Here is a 24291-nt window from a genome sequence, read left to right as displayed (position 1 = left end):
CAGTCCCTCTTGTAATGCCCATTCTCACCACAACCATAGCAGTCCTGGTTTACTTCTGCTCTGGGGACTTGGGAGATTGGTTGTGCCGGCGCCCTGCAGAAACGGGCAGTGTGCCCTTTTGTGCGGCAATTCATGCACTGCATCTCCCGGAAAGCTCCAGTATGGTGGTAGTTACACTTACCACACTTCGGGAGAGTTCCAGCATATCAAATGACATATGCTGGAGTGGCAGGTGTTGTGGCGGCGTGTACAGTAACTATTTGTTGCTCCTGCGGGGGTCCCTGTGTCGTTCGCTCCTTCCTCTTGTTCCCCGAATTCCTTTTATAGTCCCCTCCCTTTGATGGCTCGGGAACGGGGACCACCACGCCATGGCAGACTCCATGGTTAATGAGTCACGGGGCCAGGCATTTGGCGCTATCGAAGGTAGTTGGGTTAGAAGACAGTACATCCCCGTGAATCGGGGTAGATAAACCCCAGATGTACTTTTCTATCTTCTTGCTCTCCGGGGTTACCATCCCGGGGTATAGTGCTTCCAGGTCGCTAAACCTGTCAGTGTAGGCCACTATGTCTGAGCTGACCATGGTATGCTCCCATAGCTCTTGTTCCAGCTTTTGTACTTCGCCCCTTGGGCAATATTCTTCCAACATCATCTCTTTTAGGTTCTCCCAACCTATCGAGTTAGCCACTGATAGGGTCAGTGACTTAACATGGCTATTCCACCATGTTAGGGCTCTGTCGGAGAAGGTGCAGGCAGCAAACTTCACTTTACTCCCTTCTGGGCACAGACAGATTTCGAAGACTGAATCTATTTTCTCGAACCATCGCATCAAGGCAATGACTCCCCCATTTCCATTAAAGGATTTGGGTTTGCAGTTCATGAAGTCCTTATACGAACACTCCCATGGGTGTCCGTGGGTAACTCCGGGGTTATTCAAGTGGGTACCGCTACCAGATCCGCTGGTACTACTTGCGCGAATGTGAGTTATAGCAGCTGTTACTGCGGCCGTTATTGCTGCTTGAAGAGCAGCAGGATCGAATTGTGGTGGTGGATTCCATGTTGTGTTATTTGCTACGCGCCTTACAGGTCTACTGTGAGGCATCTTTTTCTAAAAACAATACAAAGATGACACTGAAATAAGTCTATAGCAGTGGTTATAAGCCGAAAGCTGAATGACAAAGTTATCCTAGTTCTAAGTGTATCTGGTTCTAACTTTCATAGGGTTCTGGAAACAATTCATAAAGGGAGTCTACATAAAATAAACTTTATGAATCAGAAGTGGCTATTCTCGAATGAATCTCTGTGAATTAAATATCCGTTACCGGCTGCATGAAAAAGAAATAATCCTAACACATAGCGTGAGTAGTGTATTCACTAGCTCACTAAGTCAATCAAGGTTGTTATTTATTAATGTGACACATAAGACGTTTTGGTTTCTTCGGCTGATCCCTCCTTGGAAAATTCCCTATGAATCTCTTCTTGTTCCTCCTTGACTCCTCTACGGACTGCTATGATGGAGTGGTTACATCCATCTGGGTTTGTCGTGCGAGAATGAAAGTGTCTAAAGAATCTATGAGATTAAGTGAAACATTGTGGGGTGATCCTTATCGGGTCCTCCTATAATTACGCAGTGTACAGAAGTTGTATATAATTTAAGATTAAATAGACCTTCGAATAAGTGATCCTACTCTAAAACCACAACCAAACATGGAACAGGAAGTAGAGCATAGATCACAAATTCTAAGTCTATAAAATCTCAATTATATAAAACCTTGGGAGTATACATTCCGGAATTATAGACCTACCAGAAGGGTCTTTTAAATTTTCACATAAGTTATTTATAGTGCCTAAAATACTCCTATAGTATTTTAATGAAATGAACTTGGTATGTTTTAAACTTATTGTTGTATTATAGCATCATAAAGTACTCCCATAGTATTCTAACTTTATGTTCTGATCTAGTAATCCCTCGTATATATAGTTAGGTAAGTTTTAAGACTGTTGCAACACCACATCACTCCCAAACACATGTTGGTCATATCTCAAATGAATATAGTTGATCATATTGATCCCATATATGATTACATAACTATCCAGGTTTGACCGCAGTGTCCAATCTTTAAATACTTCTATTCTGTTCTTCTTGTGATACTTGTTTTAGTATGTATATATGTATTCAGGTTAGTATACTTTTATAAGAATATTGTTATATTTTAAAAATATACTTTTAGTCAGAGCACTTCGGCCCCATTGTATTTATAGTTGTATATCTTTTATGGGTTGATATACTTAGTTCACTATAAACAATGCTCTGATACCAATCTGTCACACCCCAAACCGGAACGGCGGAAATGTTCGGGGGCGGAGGACGTCATGTTTAGTATCACAACACATGCTCCATCTTCTGAATTCCTGAGCGCGTACCTGTGTAATAGTTCCCTGATAATACAAGTTATTTTGAAAGAGTAGATCAGCATTTAAGCTGGTGAGTTCATAAGTATTTTAGTGTCAAAAGTATACTATAATTTATTTTTAGAAAAGTTCGCCTGTTCCTCCAGAAAATCCTATATTTTCTGATATGATGAAAGATAAGTAAAAATGACTCTACAATTCCTTCTATGAGTACTAAATGGATACATATGCAATATACCATTCAATACATGTTCAAATTTAATGAAAATGTGGTATTTGCAACATATGCAATATACCATTCAATACATGTAGCATCCAATATAACAACAAAAAGGGACAAAACTTAAAATATCCAAGATGACCATTTACTATTAACAAAAGGGACATCCAAAATAACAACATAGTGTTGTGGCATACATATAGTTATCCTAGATAGCAACAAAGTATCAAAATACAAAGCATAACAACAAAGTAATAAAGCAATCAATGCCTAACAAAAACATAGTTATCCTTCATGATCATGATGCCAAACTACAAATTCTCAAAGCATGGGGCTTTTTCCCTTTTTCCCGACTCCTTTTTTTACACCACCACTGCTACCTGTTGCACCTTGACCTGTATCTGCTCCTGCACTCTTGTTAACTCCTGCATTGCAAACTTCTGCACCTTGTCCTGTTCTATTCCCTGCTGCACCTTGTCCTTTTCCATTCCCAATCTGTGATTGTCCCTTGTAGGTCCTTCCTTTATGGCCCACATTTCCACATTTTGTGCATGTTACACATTTCCATTTTCTGGACACTCCATCATCTTCAGTTGCAGATCTTCTTCTCTTTTTTTTGGTCTGCCAATAGGGACACGATACTTTGGTGGTATCAACTTGGTAGGACATGTGCTTTTTTCCCACAAAAACCTCCCATTAATAGGTTCAACTTTGAAGACATACATTTCTTTCCAAGTCTTGAGCCAATATGTTGGGTGAACCCATGTCTCAGGTATTTCAACATTTTCATTGTTGAGCCTCATATCCCATATAGCTGTTATACTATGTTTGCAGGGTATACCTGTCGGTTCCCACCTGTTACATGAACAAGTTTGTTGTTCCATATTAACCACACACTGATTATTACTTTCACTTGTAACCTGGTACTTCCCGTTACCACAGAACACTTCCCTACACCGTACTGCCTTTTCATTAATTTTTTGAAGGGTCTTAGTGGCTGTAGGAGTTAATGGTCCATTAGCTTTGTCAATTTCTTTTTGGACCATGACAATTTTCCTCATGATATACTCCCTAATAAACTCCAAGCAACTGATAATTGGCTTATAACGAACCTTCACTATCTTGCTATTCAAACTCTCACACATTATATTCAATAAAGCATCACAATGTGCCCTCCCTGATAAAACACAATTATATTAGATTATATTTAAAAATTATACACTTATCAACATAATATTATATACCTGTGAAGTGGGATCTGGACCAATGCTTAGGTGGAATAGAATTAAGCAAGTCATATGCTTCACTGTTAACTTTCTTTAGTTCTTCCATGGCACCGTTGAATTATGGTATGGTGGTACATGTTGCACAATTCCAAAGACAATACTTAAACTCCTTGCCCCTCCAGTTACGTTTCATGTTCTCATGCAGATGCCTTAGGCAATATCTATGCTCTACTGCTGGGAAAAGTTTTTCAAGTGCAGGCTGTTAGAACAATAAAGAATAGATTGATAGATTCTAAACTGGAATATGAATCAAAACAACAAAGCAATGATCAAAGTTGTGTCAAATGATTAATAATCAATGCCTTAGAATAGCTCGATGTAGAACTTCTACTGTAAAGGCACGGTAGGGAATCACAAAAACGATTAACCCTAATACAATACATACGTGCAGTAATTAAAGCCTAACCCTAGAATCATAAAGACGGATAGACAGGACCAAACCGTAAAAAGGATAACCACATACATAACAAATTTGACACAATCTTATAAATAACCCAACAATCTCCCCCTTTGTGTCAAAAAAAGGAAGGAAGATTCTTCAGTTCTGTAGCCGCTTCTGGACCTTGAAGAGCTTTGGCATGAGACTGAATAGGGTGTTGCGAACTGCAATATACCATCGGATCATATCTGCAAAGCATTTCTTACTTGCAGCATCGTTCGCTTTAGATTGCCCGATTAACTCCAAAGGAAGGCAGATTCTTCAGTAAAGATGCATGTCTGAAAAAGAGAGGAAACACCTCTGAACATTTGAACCATCTCTAGCACTCTGTTGAAAAACCATACTCCAATCATATTTATAATTCCTTCTGAGCTTCACCTTGTAAGCACCATACGAAGCTTCTTTGGGTTTGACAATGGGTTTCTATCGGAGTACTGCCTCTATCTCTACATCTATTTTGCTGAATTCGTGGATGTACGAGACCAACATCCTTTTAAGATGCGCCACAATAGGTTCATATTTCTGTTCATCCTTTAGCAAGAGATGTAACAAAGATATCCAGTCATAAGGATTAAGGCACGACAGGTCTGCGACTGTAAATTTAAACACCGAACTCGTAGCACCTCGAGCAGTTTTAAAACGAGCATTGAGGAAGCTTTCGGTTTCAATTGGACCAACAACTTTGACAGCAGTAATCTTCTTTGAATTCCAAGTTTGGTGCTGAGGATTCATGTGCTTGAGATAGAACAAGAAAAGCACCTCATCAACATCATGGTTCGGAAGAGGAGTATCCACAACCTTATCAAAGCTACGAAACTGAAAAGCCTTCGGAGTGATTGGTAGATCAAGCTTCAAATCTAGAGAGTTCTTCAAATCAAACGATACCACGGGCTCAAGCCAGTAAACATTTGGATTATCAATGGCTTCATTCAGAATATGCTCCATAGACCAGGAAGGAAATAGAAGCTTTTGAGTTTCCAGGGTGACTTATGCTTCACGGGATTCCTTTTCTCTTTCTTCGGCTTCCTTGGCAAATCGCAGATTCTCATCAATTTTCGCGTCACGAGATTTGCGTTTACGTTTTGCTCCTTCATCCTCTTCCTCTTCATCATCATCATCAATGAATTTTTATTTACCTTTCAATCCTGAAGCTTAATTATCCTTCAGATCTTTTGATTTTGACTGTTGTTCATGCTCATCAGAGCCACCGGCAGGTTTCTTGATTTCTTCACCATATGCCTTCTTCAAATCAAACGATACCACAGGCTCAAGCCAGTAAACATTTGGATTATCAATGGCTTCATTCAGAATACGCTCCATAGACCAGTTAGGAAATAGAAGCTTTTGAGTTTCCTGGGTCACTTGTGCTTCACGGGCTTCCCTTTCTCTTTCTTCGGCTTCCTTGGCAATTCGCAGATTCTCATTAATTTCTGCGTCATGAGATTTGCGTTTAAGTTTTTCTCCTTCATCCTCTTCCTCTTCATCATCATCATCAATCAATTTTTCTCTACCTTTCGATCCCGAAGCTTCATTATCCTTCGGATCTTTTGATTTCGACTGTTGTTCATGCTTATCAGAGCCACCCGCATGTTTCTTGATTTCTTCACCAAATGCCTTCTTCACTTCTCCCCCTTGTTTCGGAAGAGTACCCGATGCCGAAACACCTTCTATTTGATCAAGCATAGAGTATACGGGGCGATGTTTGTCAGCCAAATGCTATCGAACAGAGATTGTGAGCATAGAATCACGAGTCTCGATGAGAGTTTGCAAAAATTGATTAACATCGGTGACAACACTTTTGAACACAACTTTTTCAGTCTTAAGATCTTGTATCTCCTTGTTAGCATGAGAGAGGTGGGCTGAAACAACTTTCACTTTTTTAGTTTTGACGGCAAGCTCATCCATGAGAGCATTCTCAGTAGCAAGATCTGCTTGTAGTTTTTCAATCTTGGAAGTAATCGACGTCTGCAGCTCTGCATTATCATCCTGGATGCCAGTGCGAACCTCGAAAAGAGCTGCTTTCTCAGTTTGGAGTGTTGTGCTAAGGTTCGTAATTGCCTTGTTCGCAGCAGTTGTGTTTTGTTCCGAAAAGGTTCAGAAGTCTTCCATAAACTATTTAACATCAGAAAGTAGTTTATCGACTTTTTTGGTCAGTTCACAAACAATCTTTTCGGAGTGCTCAACGACTTTTGTTGATGCAGCAAGATTCGCAGCATGCTCCTTGGTGAGAGTGTCAAATAAAGCTTTGTAAGATGCATGGGAATATTCACTGCTAGACGAAGATTTGGAAAACTCAAGGAGAGTATCCAATTTATCATTGAGGTCTTTGAATTGCCCCTTCGTCATCGGTGCATGGTCGTCATCACTAGCCGATTGGACGTTGAAAGGACTATACTGGAAGTCTTGGAAATAATCTCGATCATCACCAAACACCGTATCAGGATCACCAGTTCTTAGAGGTGAGACAGGAGAGAAATCAGGACTAAAAGTGACACCAGACGCACCCGCCCCCATATTAGATACGTTGACAGTTACTGGTGGTACGCTAGTAGTTGTGGTGGTGGTTGTTGTAGAATCAGTGAAAAATGGAGTTGGTTGAGGAACTGAGACTTGTGGTTGCGAAACTCCAACAAAGATGTTTAGAGATGGAGCAATGGTAATTGGAGTGGTGTGATTCGGTGAAGATGGAGGAGTGAAGCCCTGAAAGAAATCTTCTGTTAATGGAACAGAGGTGGGCATTGAAAAAGTTACCTCCAGATTGGTCTGAGTAGCAGATGGTTCCGAGACCATAGGTTGCAAAGTCTTAGTTGTATCTTCAGTTTCGTGCTGGACTTGCTCTATTTGCTGAATGTCGGAAATAGTATGAGAATCTGAATCCTCTGCAGCAACTGGAGAAGGAGACCTTGTCTTGCGAGTCGGTTTCTTTACTTTCTTCTTCAGAACTAGAGGTGGTTCGTAAGGTCCAGCTTTCGCCTTTCGCTTACCTTCCCTCTTAGGCTTGTTCACTTCCTCCAAAGCCTGTTGCATTTCAGGTGTTAAAGGATGAGGACCTGATGCAGGTTGCTTCTGATAGTTGTTGATTATGACGTTGTCTGCTGGAGCATAGTTGAGCATTGCCTCAGGAAGCGAGCCGATAAATGCGAACTTTGTAGGATCAACTATGATGATGTTCGAAGTGTGAAAAATGGGGATGGACTCCATTATAGAACCTTTTATCACTGGAATGTTGAGGCGATTGATGGCCCTTTGAACAATGATGTAGCAAAATCGAGCACACGATATTTCTGAGTGCCGAGTCATGGAAAGTGTAATCTGAACCAGTTGAGCCCAAAGGACAGAGCCATAATCCAGATTAATCTCGTGATATAAACCGTAGAGAATAGTGCAGAAGAGTTTGCTTGCACTATCCGAACCTGTAATCCTCTCTGAAAAACTTTTGAAAATAAGAGTGAACAACTCATTCCACATTGGAGGAAGATTGGGCTTCTTAAATTTTGACACGACAGTGAGGTTTCCCACATAACCTATCTGATAAAACATCTCAAGTATGACCGAGGAGGAGATGTATCTGGATCGACAATGTCCCTACCCTGAGAAAACCCTAGCAATCGACTGAACCTTGACTTGGAGATGGAGGTTTTCTGGGTACCAATTTCAAACGTAATAACAACCTCACCTTCTTGATAACTAGCAGTGGAGAAGGCCTTGGATACATGAACCAAGGGGACGATTTCAGCCATGGTGAGAGCTGGAGCCAACAGAGAAAGACGAAGACATTCGATCAACGGTTGGAGAGACACAACATATTTTGATGAGTCGAGATCGAGGATTAGGTTTTGGTTGGCCTTGATGTTTAGTAACGTCGATTGAGCCATTTGTTCAGCCACTGATGGAGTTTCAGAAGAGGTCACCATTGTTGCAGATGGAGATTATGAACAGTGCTCAAGAGAGAGAGAAATTGACTTGCCGGAGATTTTGAAAGTATGAGAGTGATAAACAAGATGGAAGCATCAATTTACCTTTTATACAGTATGATAGGTGAGAGAAATCCGGTGTTTGACGTTTCAAAATCCCAATAAAGTTGCCTGGAAAAGTGTGACTGACAGGCGTGTGTCAGGCGGTGGAACTGATAGCGTAATGTCAGGAAAGGTTTGAAAAATTCACGCACCCAAATCGATTCTTATCCCTTAATGACCGCCTTTTCTGTTTTGCCCATTTGGAGTATAGAAACATTCGCAATAACATTCGCCATAACCTGTATTTGGAGTTGAAAGTAACCATTCGGAGTAACAAACCAGACTTTAGAAAATCACAAGGATTTTTGTGCAAGAGTATGCCAAAGATAAAGAAATAAAACCAATATATCTGGGATTCTAGTGATGTCAATAACTCAACATGAAAACAGTTGGGTCCCAGGCAATGATCTATTCCTTCGGAGTCAAGAGAGACTCAGAAGTGCCTGCGTGGTATCCCATTGAATTACGATCATATGTTTGTTGAGAAATAGTGAAAGGCTTCTTTTCATAAGGCTTGTAGGGTGGCTTCATCTTCAACCAAACTCCAAAACTTAACATAACTCTGAACGTTCGGACGAAGTACTTGTCTCACCAGTGTAGTCATAATTACAAGTATGCAGTGGAAATATTTAATTGACAGGTTAAAATAGAAATCTCAAGAAAAATAAAAATTGGATCTAATGGGAAGAAATGTCTTAGGTCTAGAACATTTCATTAAGATCTCGCAAAAATACAATAATGAGATTTCAAGGTACAAGCCACGAAGGTGGATTCTCATCTATTCCATGGTGAAAAATCTAGAACATGTCAATTGTTCACCGTTAATTCAAAATTTGGTTTTGGATTTTGGGTTTCACTCAATTCGTGGTAAAAACGAATATAAGATCATTAACACAGAAGTTGTGTAACCGTAAACCTCAGTGGTAATTTCTTAGAGTCTCAAGGGTTACAAGTGTGAAGGCGAAAGTGATATGGAGAATAAATAAAGATGGTTCCGAAGATAAAAATGTACCCCTGCTATGAAAGAATGACCAAGCAGTCATCTCTTAACTCAATGTGAGAAGAGTAAGGTAGCTCAATGACTTATGTGATTATTAGCCTGATTGGGAAGAAATGATTTGTATTATCGATTCATTAAGGCTTCAAAGATAGAGTCTCAAAGGCTTCGGACAACATGCATCAACATGCTTCTAGAGACACTTAGCTAGTACATAAAATTGGAGTTATATACCTGCCCCATCTTTCCGAATTGAGATGACAAAATGATACCTACGATAATACGAATTTAAAAATAACACACAAATAAAATAAAAGTATTTTTAGAGTTTTAAATTTTCTGAAAAGATAAAACAAAAACAATAAAGAAAATATTTTTGTATTTTGGATTTTTCTTGAAAAGGAAATAAAAACAGAAAAGAAAAATAATTTTAGATTTTGAAAACAATTCTGAAAAGAAATAAAAACATAAAATATTTTTGGATTTTGAAGGATTAAAAAAATACATAATATACAAAGGATAGATGATGTTCCAAGTCCGAGATGAACAGTGGACTGCGAGCCGTTGCGAGCGTTCGGACCTATTCGAAGTGTGAACAGTGGACTATGAGTTGTTGCGAGCGTTCGGACCTATTTGCAGTGTGAACAGTAGACTACAAGCCGTTGCAAGCATTTGGACCTATTCGCAGTGTTAACATTATACTCCGAGAAACTCCGAGGGCTCAAACCCATTCGCAAGTTAACCAATGCATGCCGAATGTGAAGCTGGGTTCGGAAGATAGTGTGCTTCAATCATACCTAAGCCTTGAAGAATTCGATTGAAAGATTGTTCAGGTAAGGCTTTCATAAAGATATCAGCTAGTTGATCAGCAGATCTTATAAAGTAAATTTCCACGTTTCCATCCTCTACATGATTCTTTATGAAATGATACCTCAGTGCAATATGTTTAGTCTTGGAATGTTGCACTGGGTTGTGGAAAATGAGAATTGCACTTTCGCAATCGCAGTATAAACGGTTTCTCTTCATATTAATCCCATAGTCTCTAAGCTGACTTTGAATCCAAATCACTTGCGAGGTACAAGAAGCAGTTGTGATATACTTAGCTTCAGCAGTCGATAGGGATACACATGTTTGTTTCTTTGACTGCCAACTTACGAGTTTTCCATCAAGAAATTGACATCCTCCATTTGTAATTTTTCAATCAAGTCCACAACCTCCAAGATCAGCGTCAGAGAATGCTTGCACGAAGAAGCCTGAGTTGGAAGGGTACCAAATTCCGAGCGAGGTTGTCCGTTTAAGGTATCTGAAAATATTCTTAACTGTAGTCATGAGGGGTTCATGAGGATTTGCCTGAAACCTGGCACAATAGCAAGCAAAAAATATAATGTCTAGACGACTAGCGCTTAGATACATCAATGAACCTATGATTTGTTGATAGAGATTCATATCAGCTGCTAGTTTGTCTAATGACGGTGTAAGCTTCATTCTGAATGCCATTGGTACCTTCACCTTTGAATCTCCCACCATTCTGAACTTTGCAAGTAAGGTCTTCGTATATGCTTCCTGATTTATGAATACCCTCTTGACTCTGTCTAATATTCAAACCAAGGAAAAAGTTAATCGGACCCATTGAGCTCATCTCAAACTTAGTCTTCATCCACTTTTCGGAACTCTGCAGTTAATCTAGGATTAGTAGATCCAAAAATGATATCATCAACATAGATTTGGACAGTCATCAAATGGTTACCATCTTTCTTGCGAAACAAGGTTGGGTCGACCGAGCCTTGTTTAAACTTAGCCTATTTTAGAAATCGTGTGAGAGTCTCATACCATGCTCGTGGAGCTTGCTTCAGACCATACACAACCTTATCCAGAATATAGCAGTGGTTTGGATGTTTCTTATTTACGAACCCAGGTGGTTGTTCCACATAGACTGTTTCTTCCAGTTCCCCATTCAGAAAAGCACACTTAACGTCCATTTGATAGACTTCAAAGTTCTTATGGCCTGCATATGCTAGGAAGATGTGAACAGACTCCATCCGTGCTACTGGTGCGAAAGTGTCTTCGTAGTCTATTCCTTCCTCTTGACAATACCCTTTCACGACCAAGCGAGCTTTGTTTCTTATTACGTTACCTTCTTTGTCATTATTTCGGAACACCCATTTTAGTCCTACCACTGATGCATCCTTCGGAGTTGGGATTAATCTCCAAACCTTGTTACGCTCAAACTTATTGAGCTCCTCCTGCATTGCTTGCACCCAATCAGAATGATCAAGAGCAATCTTAACATTTTTGGGCTCAATCTTGGAGATAAACGAATTGAACATGCAAAATTCCATCTTGGAGAATAATGCAGTTTGCTTCGCCTTTTTTTGTGCTCTCGTAAGAACTCCTGAAGATGCTTCTCTAATTACTTGTGTTTTAGGATGATCTTTGTTCAATTTGGTCAGAGGAGGATAGTTTGGATCATAGGATGGATCCAATTCTGCATTCACGTCCTCAAACTCCGACTGAGCATCCGAATCATTGTTGTCATTCTCATTCTCCCCCTTGAATGATGTATGTTGTTCATCATTTGTAATAGGATGCTCCCCTTGAATTGGACTTTCGTGGTTAACTGTATGAGTTAAATCCTCCCCCTGGAATGGCAATTCTAAGTTGACTTTAGGATTTGCATCCTCCCCCTGAACAGTAGCATTCGTAGCTTGTAGTGAAGATAGATTCCCATAGGCTTTCGGACTAAGTGGTTCGTTTCTAAGATCCTTCGCAGCATCACCAATAATCTTCTCGAGTTCATCTTCCTTGTTATATGTTGCTTTTGATTCTGAAGAGATCGCCTTTTCTGGCTCGTCAAACAGGTTCATGAATTCTTCATAGAGGTTTGATAGAGGAATTGTCATTGGATTTGTCATGGGAAAGATCTTCGCAGATTCACGTTCGGATGTCTAATACTTCTTTAGATAATTGTCGCCGAACGTGACATAGTAGGTTTCTTCAATCCATTTGGATTTCTTGTTGAGAACCCGGTATGCCTTAGAAGTCAGAGAGTACCCTAGGAATATTCCTTCGTTGTTCCTTAGAGTTTGAAGATAAAACACCTTGAACCAAATACATGAAAGAACTTAACATTAGGTTTTCACTTATTTAGAATCTCATATGGAGTTATTGAAAATCGTTGATTGAGAAGAGATTGATTTTGAGTGAAACAAGTTGTTCCGATCGCTTCAGCCCAGAAGTACAATGGCAGGTTCGCAAAGGATAACATAGTCCTCGCAACTTCACACAGAGACCGGTTTCGTCGTTCAACGACTCCATTCTTCTGAGGAGTGTAAGGAGCTGAGAAGTTATGTGCAACTCCCTTTTCTGTCAGGAATTCTTCAAACACTTGGTTTTTGAACTCCAAACCATTATTACTGCGAACATTCCTTAAGCTTAGAGGTGGCTTCAGATTTCTATTTAAGAAAATAAACCCAGGTGAATCTGGAAAAATCATCAACAATAACTAATATGTATTTTTTACCACCAATACTCTCGATGGCTGACGGTCCACAAAGATCTATATACAATAGTTCAAGTGGCTCAATCACTTTGGTGTTGATGATTGTCGAATGACTCTTTCTACTCTGCTTCCCAAGTTCGAAGGCGGCACAGAGATGTTCTTTCTCAAACTTCAGAAAAGGAAGTCCTCGCACATGGTCACCAAGTACAAGTTTGTTAAGATCCTTGAAGTTGAGATGCAAAAGCCTTCGATTCCATAACCAGCTGTCATCCGAAGATGCTTTCGTAAGCAGGTATATGCCTGGCTTTCCTTTGATAGGATTAAGATTCAACGGATACATTTCGCCTTTCCTCTTAGACTTCAGAAGCACTTTCTTGGACTGTTTTTCGATAAACTTTGATCCCTCATCATCAAACGATACTTTCAGACCAGTACCTACAACCAATTGAGATACACTTATGAGGTTGTGTTGCGGGCCCTCCACATAGGCAACCTTCCGAATAGAGAATTCCCCATTCGTAATCATGCCATATCCTTTAATTTCCCCGAGCGAATTATTTCCATACTTGACTCATCCTCCATCCTTTAATGATCTGAATTCCATTAATTCTTCTCTCCTTCCCGTCATGTGACGCGAACAACCACTATCAATCTATCATTCGGAGTCGAACTGTTCGTCACAAATTACCTGCAAAAATCAGAGAGATTTAGGAATCCAAAGTTGTTTGGGTCCACGTGAGGCTTTCTTATAAGAAGGAAACATAATTGATTTATCAACCAAGTAAGATCGTTTTACCAAAGTGTAATTGTCTCTTTTTATGATTTTGAAAATGACAATCCTATTATCTTTAAGATTCTTTTCTTTGAAAAGTGATTTTCTTTGTTTAGCTCCAGTTTGTTGTTTGGCAATCTTTTTCTCAAACTTCTTTTCCTCATTTTTCAAGTGTGTTTCGGATTTCTTGATGGGAGTTTTAGATTCTGAAACAACTTTTCCTTTGCCCTTAACATCTTTCGATGTGTTGGCAGATTTTGAAACGTTAGGATTTGGAGAAAAATAAGGTTTAGCCTTTTCAAAAGGTTTCGTTTGTTTTGAAAATGATGGTTTTTGAAAAACTTTTGGTTTTGAAGCCTGTGAAGATGAAGACTGGGGTTTTGAAAATCTTTTAGGATTCGGATTTGGAGAGACTTTCGCATTCGGATTTACTGATCTTTCTTGATTGACAAAATCGGAATATTTGGATTTCCAGAAATGCTTTCTATCTTTTAAGTTTTTATGATATCTAGCATTTCTTTGAAGTTTTTGAGCAACAAATTCCTTGGCTGACTTATATGACAACTAGCTCTAGGTTTCGTTTTTCTAATTGGAGTATCATTCTATTCGGATGAACTCTCATTTGGAACATTTTTGGTTCCACTTAGACTACCTTTTTCGTAACTGGAGTTAACCTTGTTCAGTGGTTCAGCCACATATCTTCCCTTTGTTTTCCAAGAGGTCATTTCAGAAAGACCTTTTGTTTCATCTGCATTGTCTATGGGTGAGGACCAAAAGTACTCGTCACACCCATCATCATTGTCTTCTTCTACGAGGGACGATAATTCTAAGGTTTGTTTCTTGTTCAGTCCAGAAGTTGCGAAAACTTGATTTGGAACAGTTTGAATCTTCGGAAAAATTGTTGCCTTTTATTTTAAATTCTTAGAACCTCCATTTTCAGAAATACGAACATACTCCACTGAATTTTCAGAAATTAAATTCTTCTTAGGTTCAGGTTCACTTTTAACAAATTCAGAACAATCAATCTCATCCTCCACAAAAATCTCACTCATTTCGCTTTCATCATCAAATTCATATATATTTTCAACTTCAAGAGTATTTTCTGAACTCAATTTGGTGCACAATGAGTCAAATTTATGTACAATATCATATTTAATTTGCTCTTTATCTTTTTCGCTCAAAATTTGTTTCAACATGTTACTTGGACTGTATGTAAGCTTCAATTTTGTCAAGTCCAATTTTGTAAGAATCAGAGACATCGTCAGAGGAAACAATGGATTCACATTTTAAACAGTCTGCATTGATTTCGTCCTCTTTCATTTCGAGAAAGGGAAAAATCATTTTGTGTATATTCTTTCCTATTTCACAATCGAGATGCAGTTGAGTAATATTAAAATAAAGATGTTTAGCAATCAAACAGAATATGTTTCGTTGTTTCAAAAGCCCTAAATTGTCTCGTTGCAAATAAATAATATCATCCCTAGACCTAGAAAGCTCTGACTCCAACTTCTCTATCCATATCCGTCTCTCTTCACCTTTGTTTGAAACCCTGATGATTTGATCAGTTAAGTTAGAATTATTTAAACATGTTCTTTTTAAGATATCGCTGAAACTAGACACTGTGAATTTTTAATCATCTAATTTAGTTTCGTACCGAGAGACAGGAATGTTAAGAGATTCAGGAATAGAGTGTACCTTGTTGATCACTTTCTCTCATTCACTGATATGCTCTGAGACAGGTTTCGCAGCAAAACAGTTGTCGGTATCCTTCCCGCTGTCGGTTGCGTATCCTCTTTGCTCCGCTGCATCATTGTGAACCACAAAACACTTTCCCTCGTACTTAGCTACTTCAGACATTGCTATGTAACATTCTCCATGTGTAGGCTTGCGAACCTCTTCATCCTCCGAATTAGTCGACCAAACTTTGACTCTCCCGAACTCGTCATCATCTTCCTGCACAATCAAAGCAGGCTTAGCATTGTCAGCACTTTTCTTCTTTTTGATCTCCTCAATTTTTCGGAGATAGTAAGCTTCATCTTTATCTTCTACATCTTTCTTATCATTCAATCTGCGCAACATACACTCCTTGGACAGATGATTCTTCCCATGACAATAGTTACAGTCATATCCAAAATCTCCCATCAACTTTTTCACTTTCTTCGCCTCATCCTTTTGGGAGTCCATGGGGACCTCGTCCTTAACCTTTTCGAAAATATAGTTGCCTTGCCAGTTCCTGTTTTTGGGACGCCCAAAATTCTTTTTCGCAAACTTTTTGGGGTTTGAGACCATAAAAGCGTATTCTTCTTTCGTAAGTTCGCAATCTGAGAGATCAGACTCTGAATCATCTTCTGCTACAGTTTTGCCCTTCTCGACCAGGGCCAAATATCCTATTGCAGAAACAACCTTCCCTTCCTTTGTTACTTCATTTTTGTGGGACCTGAGAATTCCCACTACCTTTGCCAATGAATAGTTCTTAAGCTGTTCATGAGCTTTAACAGTTGAAACTACTGCTTTCCATTCAGACCGTAACCCGTTCATAAACTTGACCTTTTGTTCTATTAATTCACGTTTTATTTTTTGCTTCATCACCCTACTTAAGAGATTATTGTAACGGTTAAACGTTTGATCAAGCTTTTCCTCTGGCTTCTGAACAAAGGCACCAAACTCTGAAAGAAGCAGTGTCTGAATGGAGTGTTCCAGATCTGCATTACTTGAATAGAGCTCTTTTAATCTATCCCAGATCTCCTTCGCTGTATCACAGGAACTCACCAGACGAAAGGCGTCTGGAGGTAAATCAAACCTTATTATTCTCATTACTTTGACGTTGCTCAACAATTTATCCTTCTCACTTTGTGGAATATCTTTGACGTCGATAAGAAGAGTGTTGTATTCTGCTTTAGTTTTGATAATTCCCCTGGTTCCCATGTGCATGAATGTTCCTTATGTTATGGCTTGCCAAATCGTCGTTCCATAGTCTTCAATACCCAGAACATAGTCCGCAAAATGTAAATCCCAAACTTCATAGTCTTGTCGGAAGAGAATAGGGATCCTGGTGGTGGATCCGATGCTGCTACAAAGATTGAATGATAGAGTATGTGGATCTTCAGGCTGCATGTTGTAGATTCACTAAAACTTGTAAAGAATCAGATGTGTAAAACTAAAATCGAGTTTAGGATGTAATAAGGATCAAGATCTAATCGTCAACAATCGATCAAAACGATGAAGACGGAAAGAACAGATCCAGTAAAAGCGGAAAAGCCTTATAACACTTCGACAGAAGAGTTGCGTATGGTTTACATAATCTCCCGCTCTGATACCAATTGTTAGAACAATAAAGAACAGACTGAAGAGTTGCGTATGGTTTACCCTAATAAAATACATGTGTGCAGTATTTAAAGCCTAACCCTAGCATCATAAAGACGGATGGACATGCCGAAACCGTAAAAAGGCTAACTACATACATAACAAATTTGACACAATTTTATAAATAACCCAAAAATCTCCCCCTTTGTGTCAAAAAATGTAAGGTAAATTCTGCAGTTCTGTAGTTGCACACTTGTTAACTCCTGCATTGCAACATTCTGCACCTTGTCCTGTTGTATTCCCTGCTGCACCTTATTCTGTTCTATTCCCAGTTTGTGATTGTCCCTAGCAGGTCCTTCCATTATGGCCTACATTTCCATATTTTTTGCATGTTATAGATTTCCATTTTGTGGACACTCCATCATCTTCAGTTGCATATATTCTTCTCTTTTTTTGGTCTGCCAATAGGGACACAATACTTTGGTGGTATCAGCTTGGTAGGACATGTTCTTTTTTCCCACAAAAAACCTCCCATTAATTGGTTCAACTTCGAAGACATACATTTCTTTCTAAGTCTTGAGCCAATATGTTGGATGAACCCATGTCTCAGGTATTCCAACATTTTCATTGTTGAGCCTCATATCCCATATAGTTGCTATACAATGTTTGTAGGGTATCCATGTCAGTTCTCACCTGTTACATAAACAAGTTTGTTGTTCCATATTAACCACACACTGATTATTACCTTCACTTGTAACCTGGTACTTCCCATTACCACAGAACATTGCCTTACACTGTACTGCCTTTTCATTAATTTTTTGAAGGGTCTTGGTGGCTGTAGGATTTAATGGGAAATTATCTTTGTCAATTTCTTTTTGGGCCATGACAATTTTCCTCATGATATACTCCCTAATAAACTCCAAGCAACTTATAATTGGCTTATCACGACCCTTCATTATCTTGCTATTCAAACTCTCACACATATTATTCAACAAAGCATCACAATGTGCCCTCCCTGATAAAACACAAATGTATTAGATTATATTTAAAAATTATACACTTATCAACATAATATAATATACTTGAGAAGTGGGATATGGATCAATGCTTAGGTGGAATAGAATTAAGCCAGTCATATGCTTCACTATTAAGTTTCTTTAGTTCTTCCATGGCAGTGTTCAATTGTGGTATGGTGGTACATGTTGCACAATTCCAAAGACAATCCTTGAACTCCTTGCCCCTCCATTTACGTTTCATGTTCTCATTCACATGCCTTAGGCAATATCTATGGTCTACTGTTGGGAAAAGTTTTTCAAGTGCAGGCTATTAGAACAATAAAGAATAGATCGATAAATTCTAAACTGGAATATGAATCAAAACAGCAAAGCAATGATCAAAGTTGTGTCGAATGATTAATAATCTATGCCTTAGAAGAGCTCGATGAAGAACTTCTACTGTAAAGGCACGGTAGGGAATCAGAAAAACGTTTAACCCTAATACAATAAATGCATGCAGTATTTAAAGCCTAACACTAGCATCATAAAGACGGATGGACATGCCCAAACCATGAAAAGGATAACTACATACATAACAAATTTGACACAATCTTATAAATAACCCAACACATGCAATAAGCCCTAAATCATCATAAAGTGAAGTTTTTTTTATTGAATTGTAAAACATGCAAGTGAAAGTGAATGGATAACTGTATTTACCTTATGTCTGTCTAATATGAAGGTGAAGTTAGAGTTTGCATACAAACCAAGATCATCTCTTAAGTTACTTAAAAACCAGGTCCATAAATTAAAGTTCTCTGCTTCAACAACTGCATATTCCAAAGGGTATGTGCAATTGTTCCCATCTAAACCCTGAATTATCATGTCAAACAAAGTAATAAGAAAACAATTAACTATTGTCAAACATTAATGAACTACACAAATATGATTATGCACATACCACTGCTGCCAGGATCATACCATGGTATGGACCCTTCATGAATGCACCACCAAACCCTAGTAAATCTCTTTCCCCTGCTGTAAATTCACTTTTCAGTGGACCAAGACAAATGTATACGCGTTCAAATACCCTGCTCTCATATGCATAACATGGTTCACTTTGCACTTGAAGTTTCATTGTGGTGTTTGGATTTCTTGTCTGCACCCCCTCTAAGTAGTCTCTTAGACATGAGTACTGAGCAACAACATTTCCCCTAATTAATTCTAGGGCTTTTTTTTTCGCCCTATGAACTTTCATGTCTGACAATCCAACTTGGTATTTCTTCTCAAGCATCTCACGTAATGCTCTAAGTGGTATTTCTGGGTTTGACTCCATTGTGTCAATAACCTGTTCAAAGAGAAACTTGTAGTTGCATGCCCTAGTTTTCCTTGTTTGAAGACATGTATGTTGCCTTTTTTATATCTTAATAGTCCAGTTAATGACGTTTTTCCACTTACTCACTAGTAGGACCCATGGGCATTTATGAATAGAACCATCTTTGACTTTCTTTTTCTTTTGACTTGGTCCCACTTTGTCAATACTTTTGTTGGTCCCACCTGTTTCTAATATCCCAAGGTTTGGTATAATCCCTTTACAAACCACTCTAATCCCGTTTTTATCATTCTTGAAGAAGTCTAACTCCATTCTACTCTGTATGGAATGAAGATAAATTTGTTGTTTAACTTCCTTGGCTGTGCTAAAAGTCTGGTGGATGTAAAATGGATCTTTGACATCAGGTGCTTCATTCTTGTGTGCTATTTGTAAATCTCTTATCTTTTACCTTTTTTACTAGCTTCACCCTCATCTGATGAAGATGCAGATACTAATTCTTCAGTGTCTATAACCTCTAATTCCTCACCACCTTCTACTGCTTTATCTCGATCATCAGGAAAACTTCCAACCCATTCCACCTCTTTGTCAATGTTGAGGTGAAAGTTCTTCATATCAACCTCTGGATCATCCAACAAGTTATCGTCATCAACTATGTAATCACTATCTTGACTATCTTCACTATCTTCACTGTCTTCACCATCTTGACTGTCTTTACTAGCTTGACTGTATTCACCTGCTTTTTCACTATTTTGGTTCATCTGGTTCCATAGGAATCCTACCAAAATGTTCACACCATTCAAATGTATAATCCCAACCATCAACATTAGGACATGTGTTTCCCATCATTGGTTCAGTCAAAGGTCTTTCAATTCTTGGTATATAGGCAGGGGTTGACTCAACTGTTTCAGTCAACGTAACAGGGGGTTGTTCCAAGGTTGTTTCAGGTAATGTATTAGTGGGTTGGTCCATAGTTTCTTCATTCTCAATAATAGGGGCTTCTTCACTAGGACCATCCCCTGAGTTTGGCCATGTCAAGAACAACCTCTTACGAGAAAAGGACTCAGGAATTTCGTGTATCTTTATCTTTGCAGGGTTTGGGGACATTTGATACGTATGCAGATTGGTTTCCCAAAACTCTGTGTACACTTCTATCACCTTGTGTTCATAAACGTATGACCTAAAGTGGTTTATATCTTCGTCACAGCCCAAAGCATACAACCCAAAATCTAAATCCCAGGTTGGTCGTTTGAAATGGTAGTAAATACTTTTACCTGGTTCCACGCAATCAAACAATTCCATCATCTCATCCACATCATGCACCGAGAACAAGTCACTATTAATGCCATGAATATATTTCATCTTCCCCTTGATGTATTTGCAGCCTGGAAACTTCGTAAAAACTCCATCATAGTGCAATCGTATCGAGAACATAGATGGATTGTCAACTCCAAAACCCAAAAATAAAAAAAATAAATTTTTTTTACCTTTTAGGATCGTATAATGGATGATCAACTGAGTATGCAGAACATTTTACCGTATGAGCTTTGGAGGTCGTATTCTTCCCATTCTTTCCTAATCCTCCAGTTCACCATCGTAGAAAACTAGGGTTTTCTTGTGCAATGCAAAGGGTCGAAAGAGGATGAAATGAGAAATGATCGGTTCTGGAAGTCGCGGCATAATGGTTCATGTATACAAACCCTGAAAAGACGAAAATGCCCCTGCATGCAAGGCACATGGGGAGCTTAAACGGAAGCATTTAACCGTTAACGTCTATAGGGACTAATCATTCAAGAAAAATAACAACCAGGGACTGTCCGAGTTAATTTTTTAAAATAGGGACTAAAGACGCTTTCTGGCATGTGCACGAGGGACCAATGGTGTAATTTACCCTTAATATTTCCCCGACCACTAATTATTAAATGGCTATATTTTTAATTTTAAAACCCTATAAATACAACCCCTAAAAACCATTTCATACCACTCCAAAACCTACTTTTTTCTTCTCACTAAAAACGCCTTCATCTTCATCTCCTGGAATTTTTGATTCGGTGTTATAAACGATCATGGATGTTGTTCAATCCGTTGAAGTAAAGATAAAAGAAGACATAGACAAAGAAATCATGAATTTTCTCACCAACTCTCACGCACAATTATTTTGATGAGCACACAATTTTCAAGGATATTTTTTCGAAGGTGGTTCCGTATGCACAAACATTTGTTTCAGTGTATAGTCAACGATGTCACAAAAACGTGTCCATATTTTCAAATATGCGCAGATGCTGCATGTACAATAGGTTTTACTCCCTTACAAAAATGTACATCCACACTTCGTCAACTAGCATATGCCACTTCCCCCAATGGACTATGTAACACCCGCGATTTCGGGTTATACATTTAAGGGATAAAGGTATGAGTATTTGTGTTATTAAATAATTTAATCCTCGAGTAGGATAATTGTTCGTCGTACTCTTTACGAGTTATATAAATACTTATTTATTATACACATTACATGGTCAAATATTATGGATACATAATATTTGTAGAAAATCTTATTATCGTTGAGCGATAAATTAACATTTTAATTAGAAGATTATTTAGGATGAATAATCTTAACAAAAGTTGTATTAATCGTAATTACGAAGTCGTGAGTATAAAGAATGCCAAAATCTGACTTCATATGAGGAATGTATGATTTTTTGAAGTTTCGTATTCGACACGATACTACGTGTGTGTCATAAAATATGAAACTAGGTTGCTTGTTATCCAAAACAATCTTAACCTCATAAATGTGAATCCTTTGATATAAAGAACGTCGAGAACGAAGTTCGTATGAAGAAGCTGTGAATTTCACAAGACTTTTACAATGTATTCCTTATAGACTGTAAAATAAAAATAGATTGTAAATTAGCTGACGAAGTCTAAATGAAATTTTAGTACTCGTCGATAGGAAATCGGGGATATAAAGAACGTTGAAAACAGAGCCCGTATGCAAAAAATGTGATTTTTCAAAGATTTTGAATTTTACCGATGTATGATGACGTGGCGGCACCGGAGTGCACCACGTGGCATGATCGGAGACGACCTCCCCCAACCGACTTGATGACGTGGCACCACAAAATGTCGACATGTGGCCCAACAGAAATTCGACACGTGCCGCCATAAGGATACGACACGTGGCGTAACCGGATGGCCTCCTTTCCTCCCCAAGAAATGTCGACATGGCAAGATCTAGAGGCGACACGAGGAAAGACGTGGCACGCCCTTCAGAATTACCTATAAATACTTCAGTTTTTTGTTCATTCTTCACTCAAATTCCTCCAAATTTCTCTCAAACTTTTCCCGCGCCTAGAGGCCCGAATTTAAGAGTTTGCAAGTATTAGTAGCGAAACTTGTTGGATAAGGTATCTAAGTCCATAACTAGATTTGGTATGTACTTGACCCGATTTGGCATGGTCCATTTGGGTTGCATGGCATTGGAACATTTGGATAGACTTTTGTGAGAAGATGATATTTATGGTTTATTAATATATTATAAGTTCTAATATATTAATTATTTAATTTGTATTGATCAAGAATTAGTTTGGAATTAATTTTGTGATCAAAAGAGACTAATTAAATAAATGGGGATTGATTTGGTAAATCATTCATTCTTATATAGTAGGCTTATGATCCATAGTTCTTCATGTTGGGCTAAACCCATGTGGTGACCCATGGATACTCCATGGAGTCTAAAACCCATGGATCATGAGGAATGTGGAAAGGCATGAGTTACATGGTGTAACCCTAATGTGCATACTATATAATGAAGCCTCATCCAATCAAAATCGGCACTTAAGACATTCACAAGTGAGGACTAGCCGATTTTGGTGCATAGTAATCTTCTCTCAAGTTATTCCAATTGTTGGTGGTGTTGTGTGAAGCATTTGAGGCATCAAATTTGGGTTGCTAGGCTCACAAAGTCTTAAGGAACCCAAGATACAAGAAAGGTATGTCACTCTACTAGTTTTTATATTACATATACCCCAATCATATGCTAGTTAGGATGAAACCTTGGAAAATGAAAGTTTGCATGTATAATAGAGAAAACATAGATCCAAGGTTTTTAGGGTTGCATGCACACCATAGGAGTGTTAGAATGCTCAAAAACCATCAAAACTCTGGACCAATGGAAGGTCCAATAAAAAGGAGCTTTTTGTATCGAAGTTCTGCCCGCATAATTTTCGATTTTTCGCTAAAAAACATGTTAGTTGAGTTATTCTTACTATGCTTTAAATGTAGCTTATATTTATGTTCATAGATGTTATTATGAACCTATAAATAAGATTTATCAGTAATTCAAGTCAGAATACTGATCGATCTACTTACGAGAATGATGTCTAGGCTAGAACTGTGAGGTGTTTAAAGTGAATTTTCCAAATGGTACATCTTTTTACCAAACAAATCCTACCTCTAGAGTGATCTTACTTAATCATTCCTTATTTTATAGAACTCAACATTTCATTGGTATTAATGATGAATTCGAGAATTTGTTAATATAACTTTATAAATACGAACGAATACTAAGACTTAGTAATATTTGTATTTAGGTCATTCATAAGGGAAAACTAAAGTGTTAGTTAGGGAGCTGACTTTCCTGCGAGTCTTCCACCTTAATCAGGTGAGTGCATAGTTACTTGTATTCTATGTATTGAATATTTAAAATGATTAAATATAAGTATTGAATATTTAAAAAGATTAAATATATGCCGAAAGCACGTTATTTGTATTCTATGTTGATAATATACTCTATATGTAAATTAAATGCTTATTATCTGGAATACATGTTAAATGTGTATTTGGTAATACTATATAACATACAATGTGCGAGCCATATATGATTATAAATGTGCTAAAGTATTTTGGTAACACTTCATGACAACCTTAATACAAGTATTATTACTTAAAAAGATTAAAAGTATATCGAATACTTACCATTGAAATTTTTTGCTAAATGTATACCTCTAGTATGATAAGTATTTTAT

At 38.2% G+C, this 24291-nt stretch overlaps 2 protein-coding genes across 2 annotated transcripts; both read right to left on the bottom strand.

The window, feature by feature from the left end:
• Window positions 1-2951: 2951 nt before the first annotated feature.
• On the bottom strand, window positions 2952-3962 carry LOC145106373 (uncharacterized). Its single transcript, XM_079043373.1, has 3 exons — window positions 3875-3962; window positions 3392-3807; window positions 2952-3302 (listed from the first exon to the last, which is right to left on the bottom strand). The coding sequence occupies exons 1-3, from the start codon at window positions 3960-3962 to the stop codon at window positions 2952-2954; spliced, it is 855 nt and encodes a 284-aa protein (XP_078899499.1).
• Window positions 3963-10565: 6603 nt separating this feature from the next.
• Window positions 10566-12268, bottom strand: LOC145106372 (uncharacterized). The gene is made up of 3 exons (XM_079043372.1): window positions 11783-12268; window positions 11199-11671; window positions 10566-10725 (listed from the first exon to the last, which is right to left on the bottom strand). Exons 1-3 carry the CDS (start codon window positions 12266-12268, stop codon window positions 10566-10568), a joined length of 1119 nt encoding a protein of 372 aa, XP_078899498.1.
• Window positions 12269-24291: the final 12023 nt, after the last annotated feature.

The sequence above is a fragment of the Lactuca virosa genome, chromosome 4 (genome assembly GCF_052849685.1).
Source record: "Lactuca virosa cultivar CGN04683 chromosome 4, Lactuca_virosa_CGN04683_v6, whole genome shotgun sequence".
Taxonomy (NCBI): Eukaryota; Viridiplantae; Streptophyta; class Magnoliopsida; order Asterales; family Asteraceae; genus Lactuca; species Lactuca virosa.
This window is presented reverse-complemented; position numbering and strand designations above follow the sequence as displayed.

Bases quoted from the DNA above. Each gene is read 5' to 3' on its own strand.
- LOC145106373 (XM_079043373.1), bottom strand. From the start codon at position 3,962: ATGGAAGAACTAAAGAAAGTTAACAGTGAAGCATATGACTTGCTTAAT. The intron at 3,808-3,874 runs GTATATAATATT...GTGTTTTATCAG, and splicing joins GTCCAGATCCCACTTCACAG to GGAGGGCACATTGTGATGCT. The intron at 3,303-3,391 runs GTTCACCCAACA...GTGGGAAAAAAG, and splicing joins TTGAAATACCTGAGACATGG to CACATGTCCTACCAAGTTGA.
- LOC145106372 (XM_079043372.1), bottom strand. From the start codon at position 12,268: ATGACAATTCCTCTATCAAACCTCTATGAAGAATTCATGAACCTGTTT. The intron at 11,672-11,782 runs GTAATTAGAGAA...TTTATCTCCAAG, and splicing joins AAGATCATCCTAAAACACAA to ATTGAGCCCAAAAATGTTAA. The intron at 10,726-11,198 runs GTATGAGACTCT...CTATTGTGCCAG, and splicing joins AAGCAAGCTCCACGAGCATG to GTTTCAGGCAAATCCTCATG.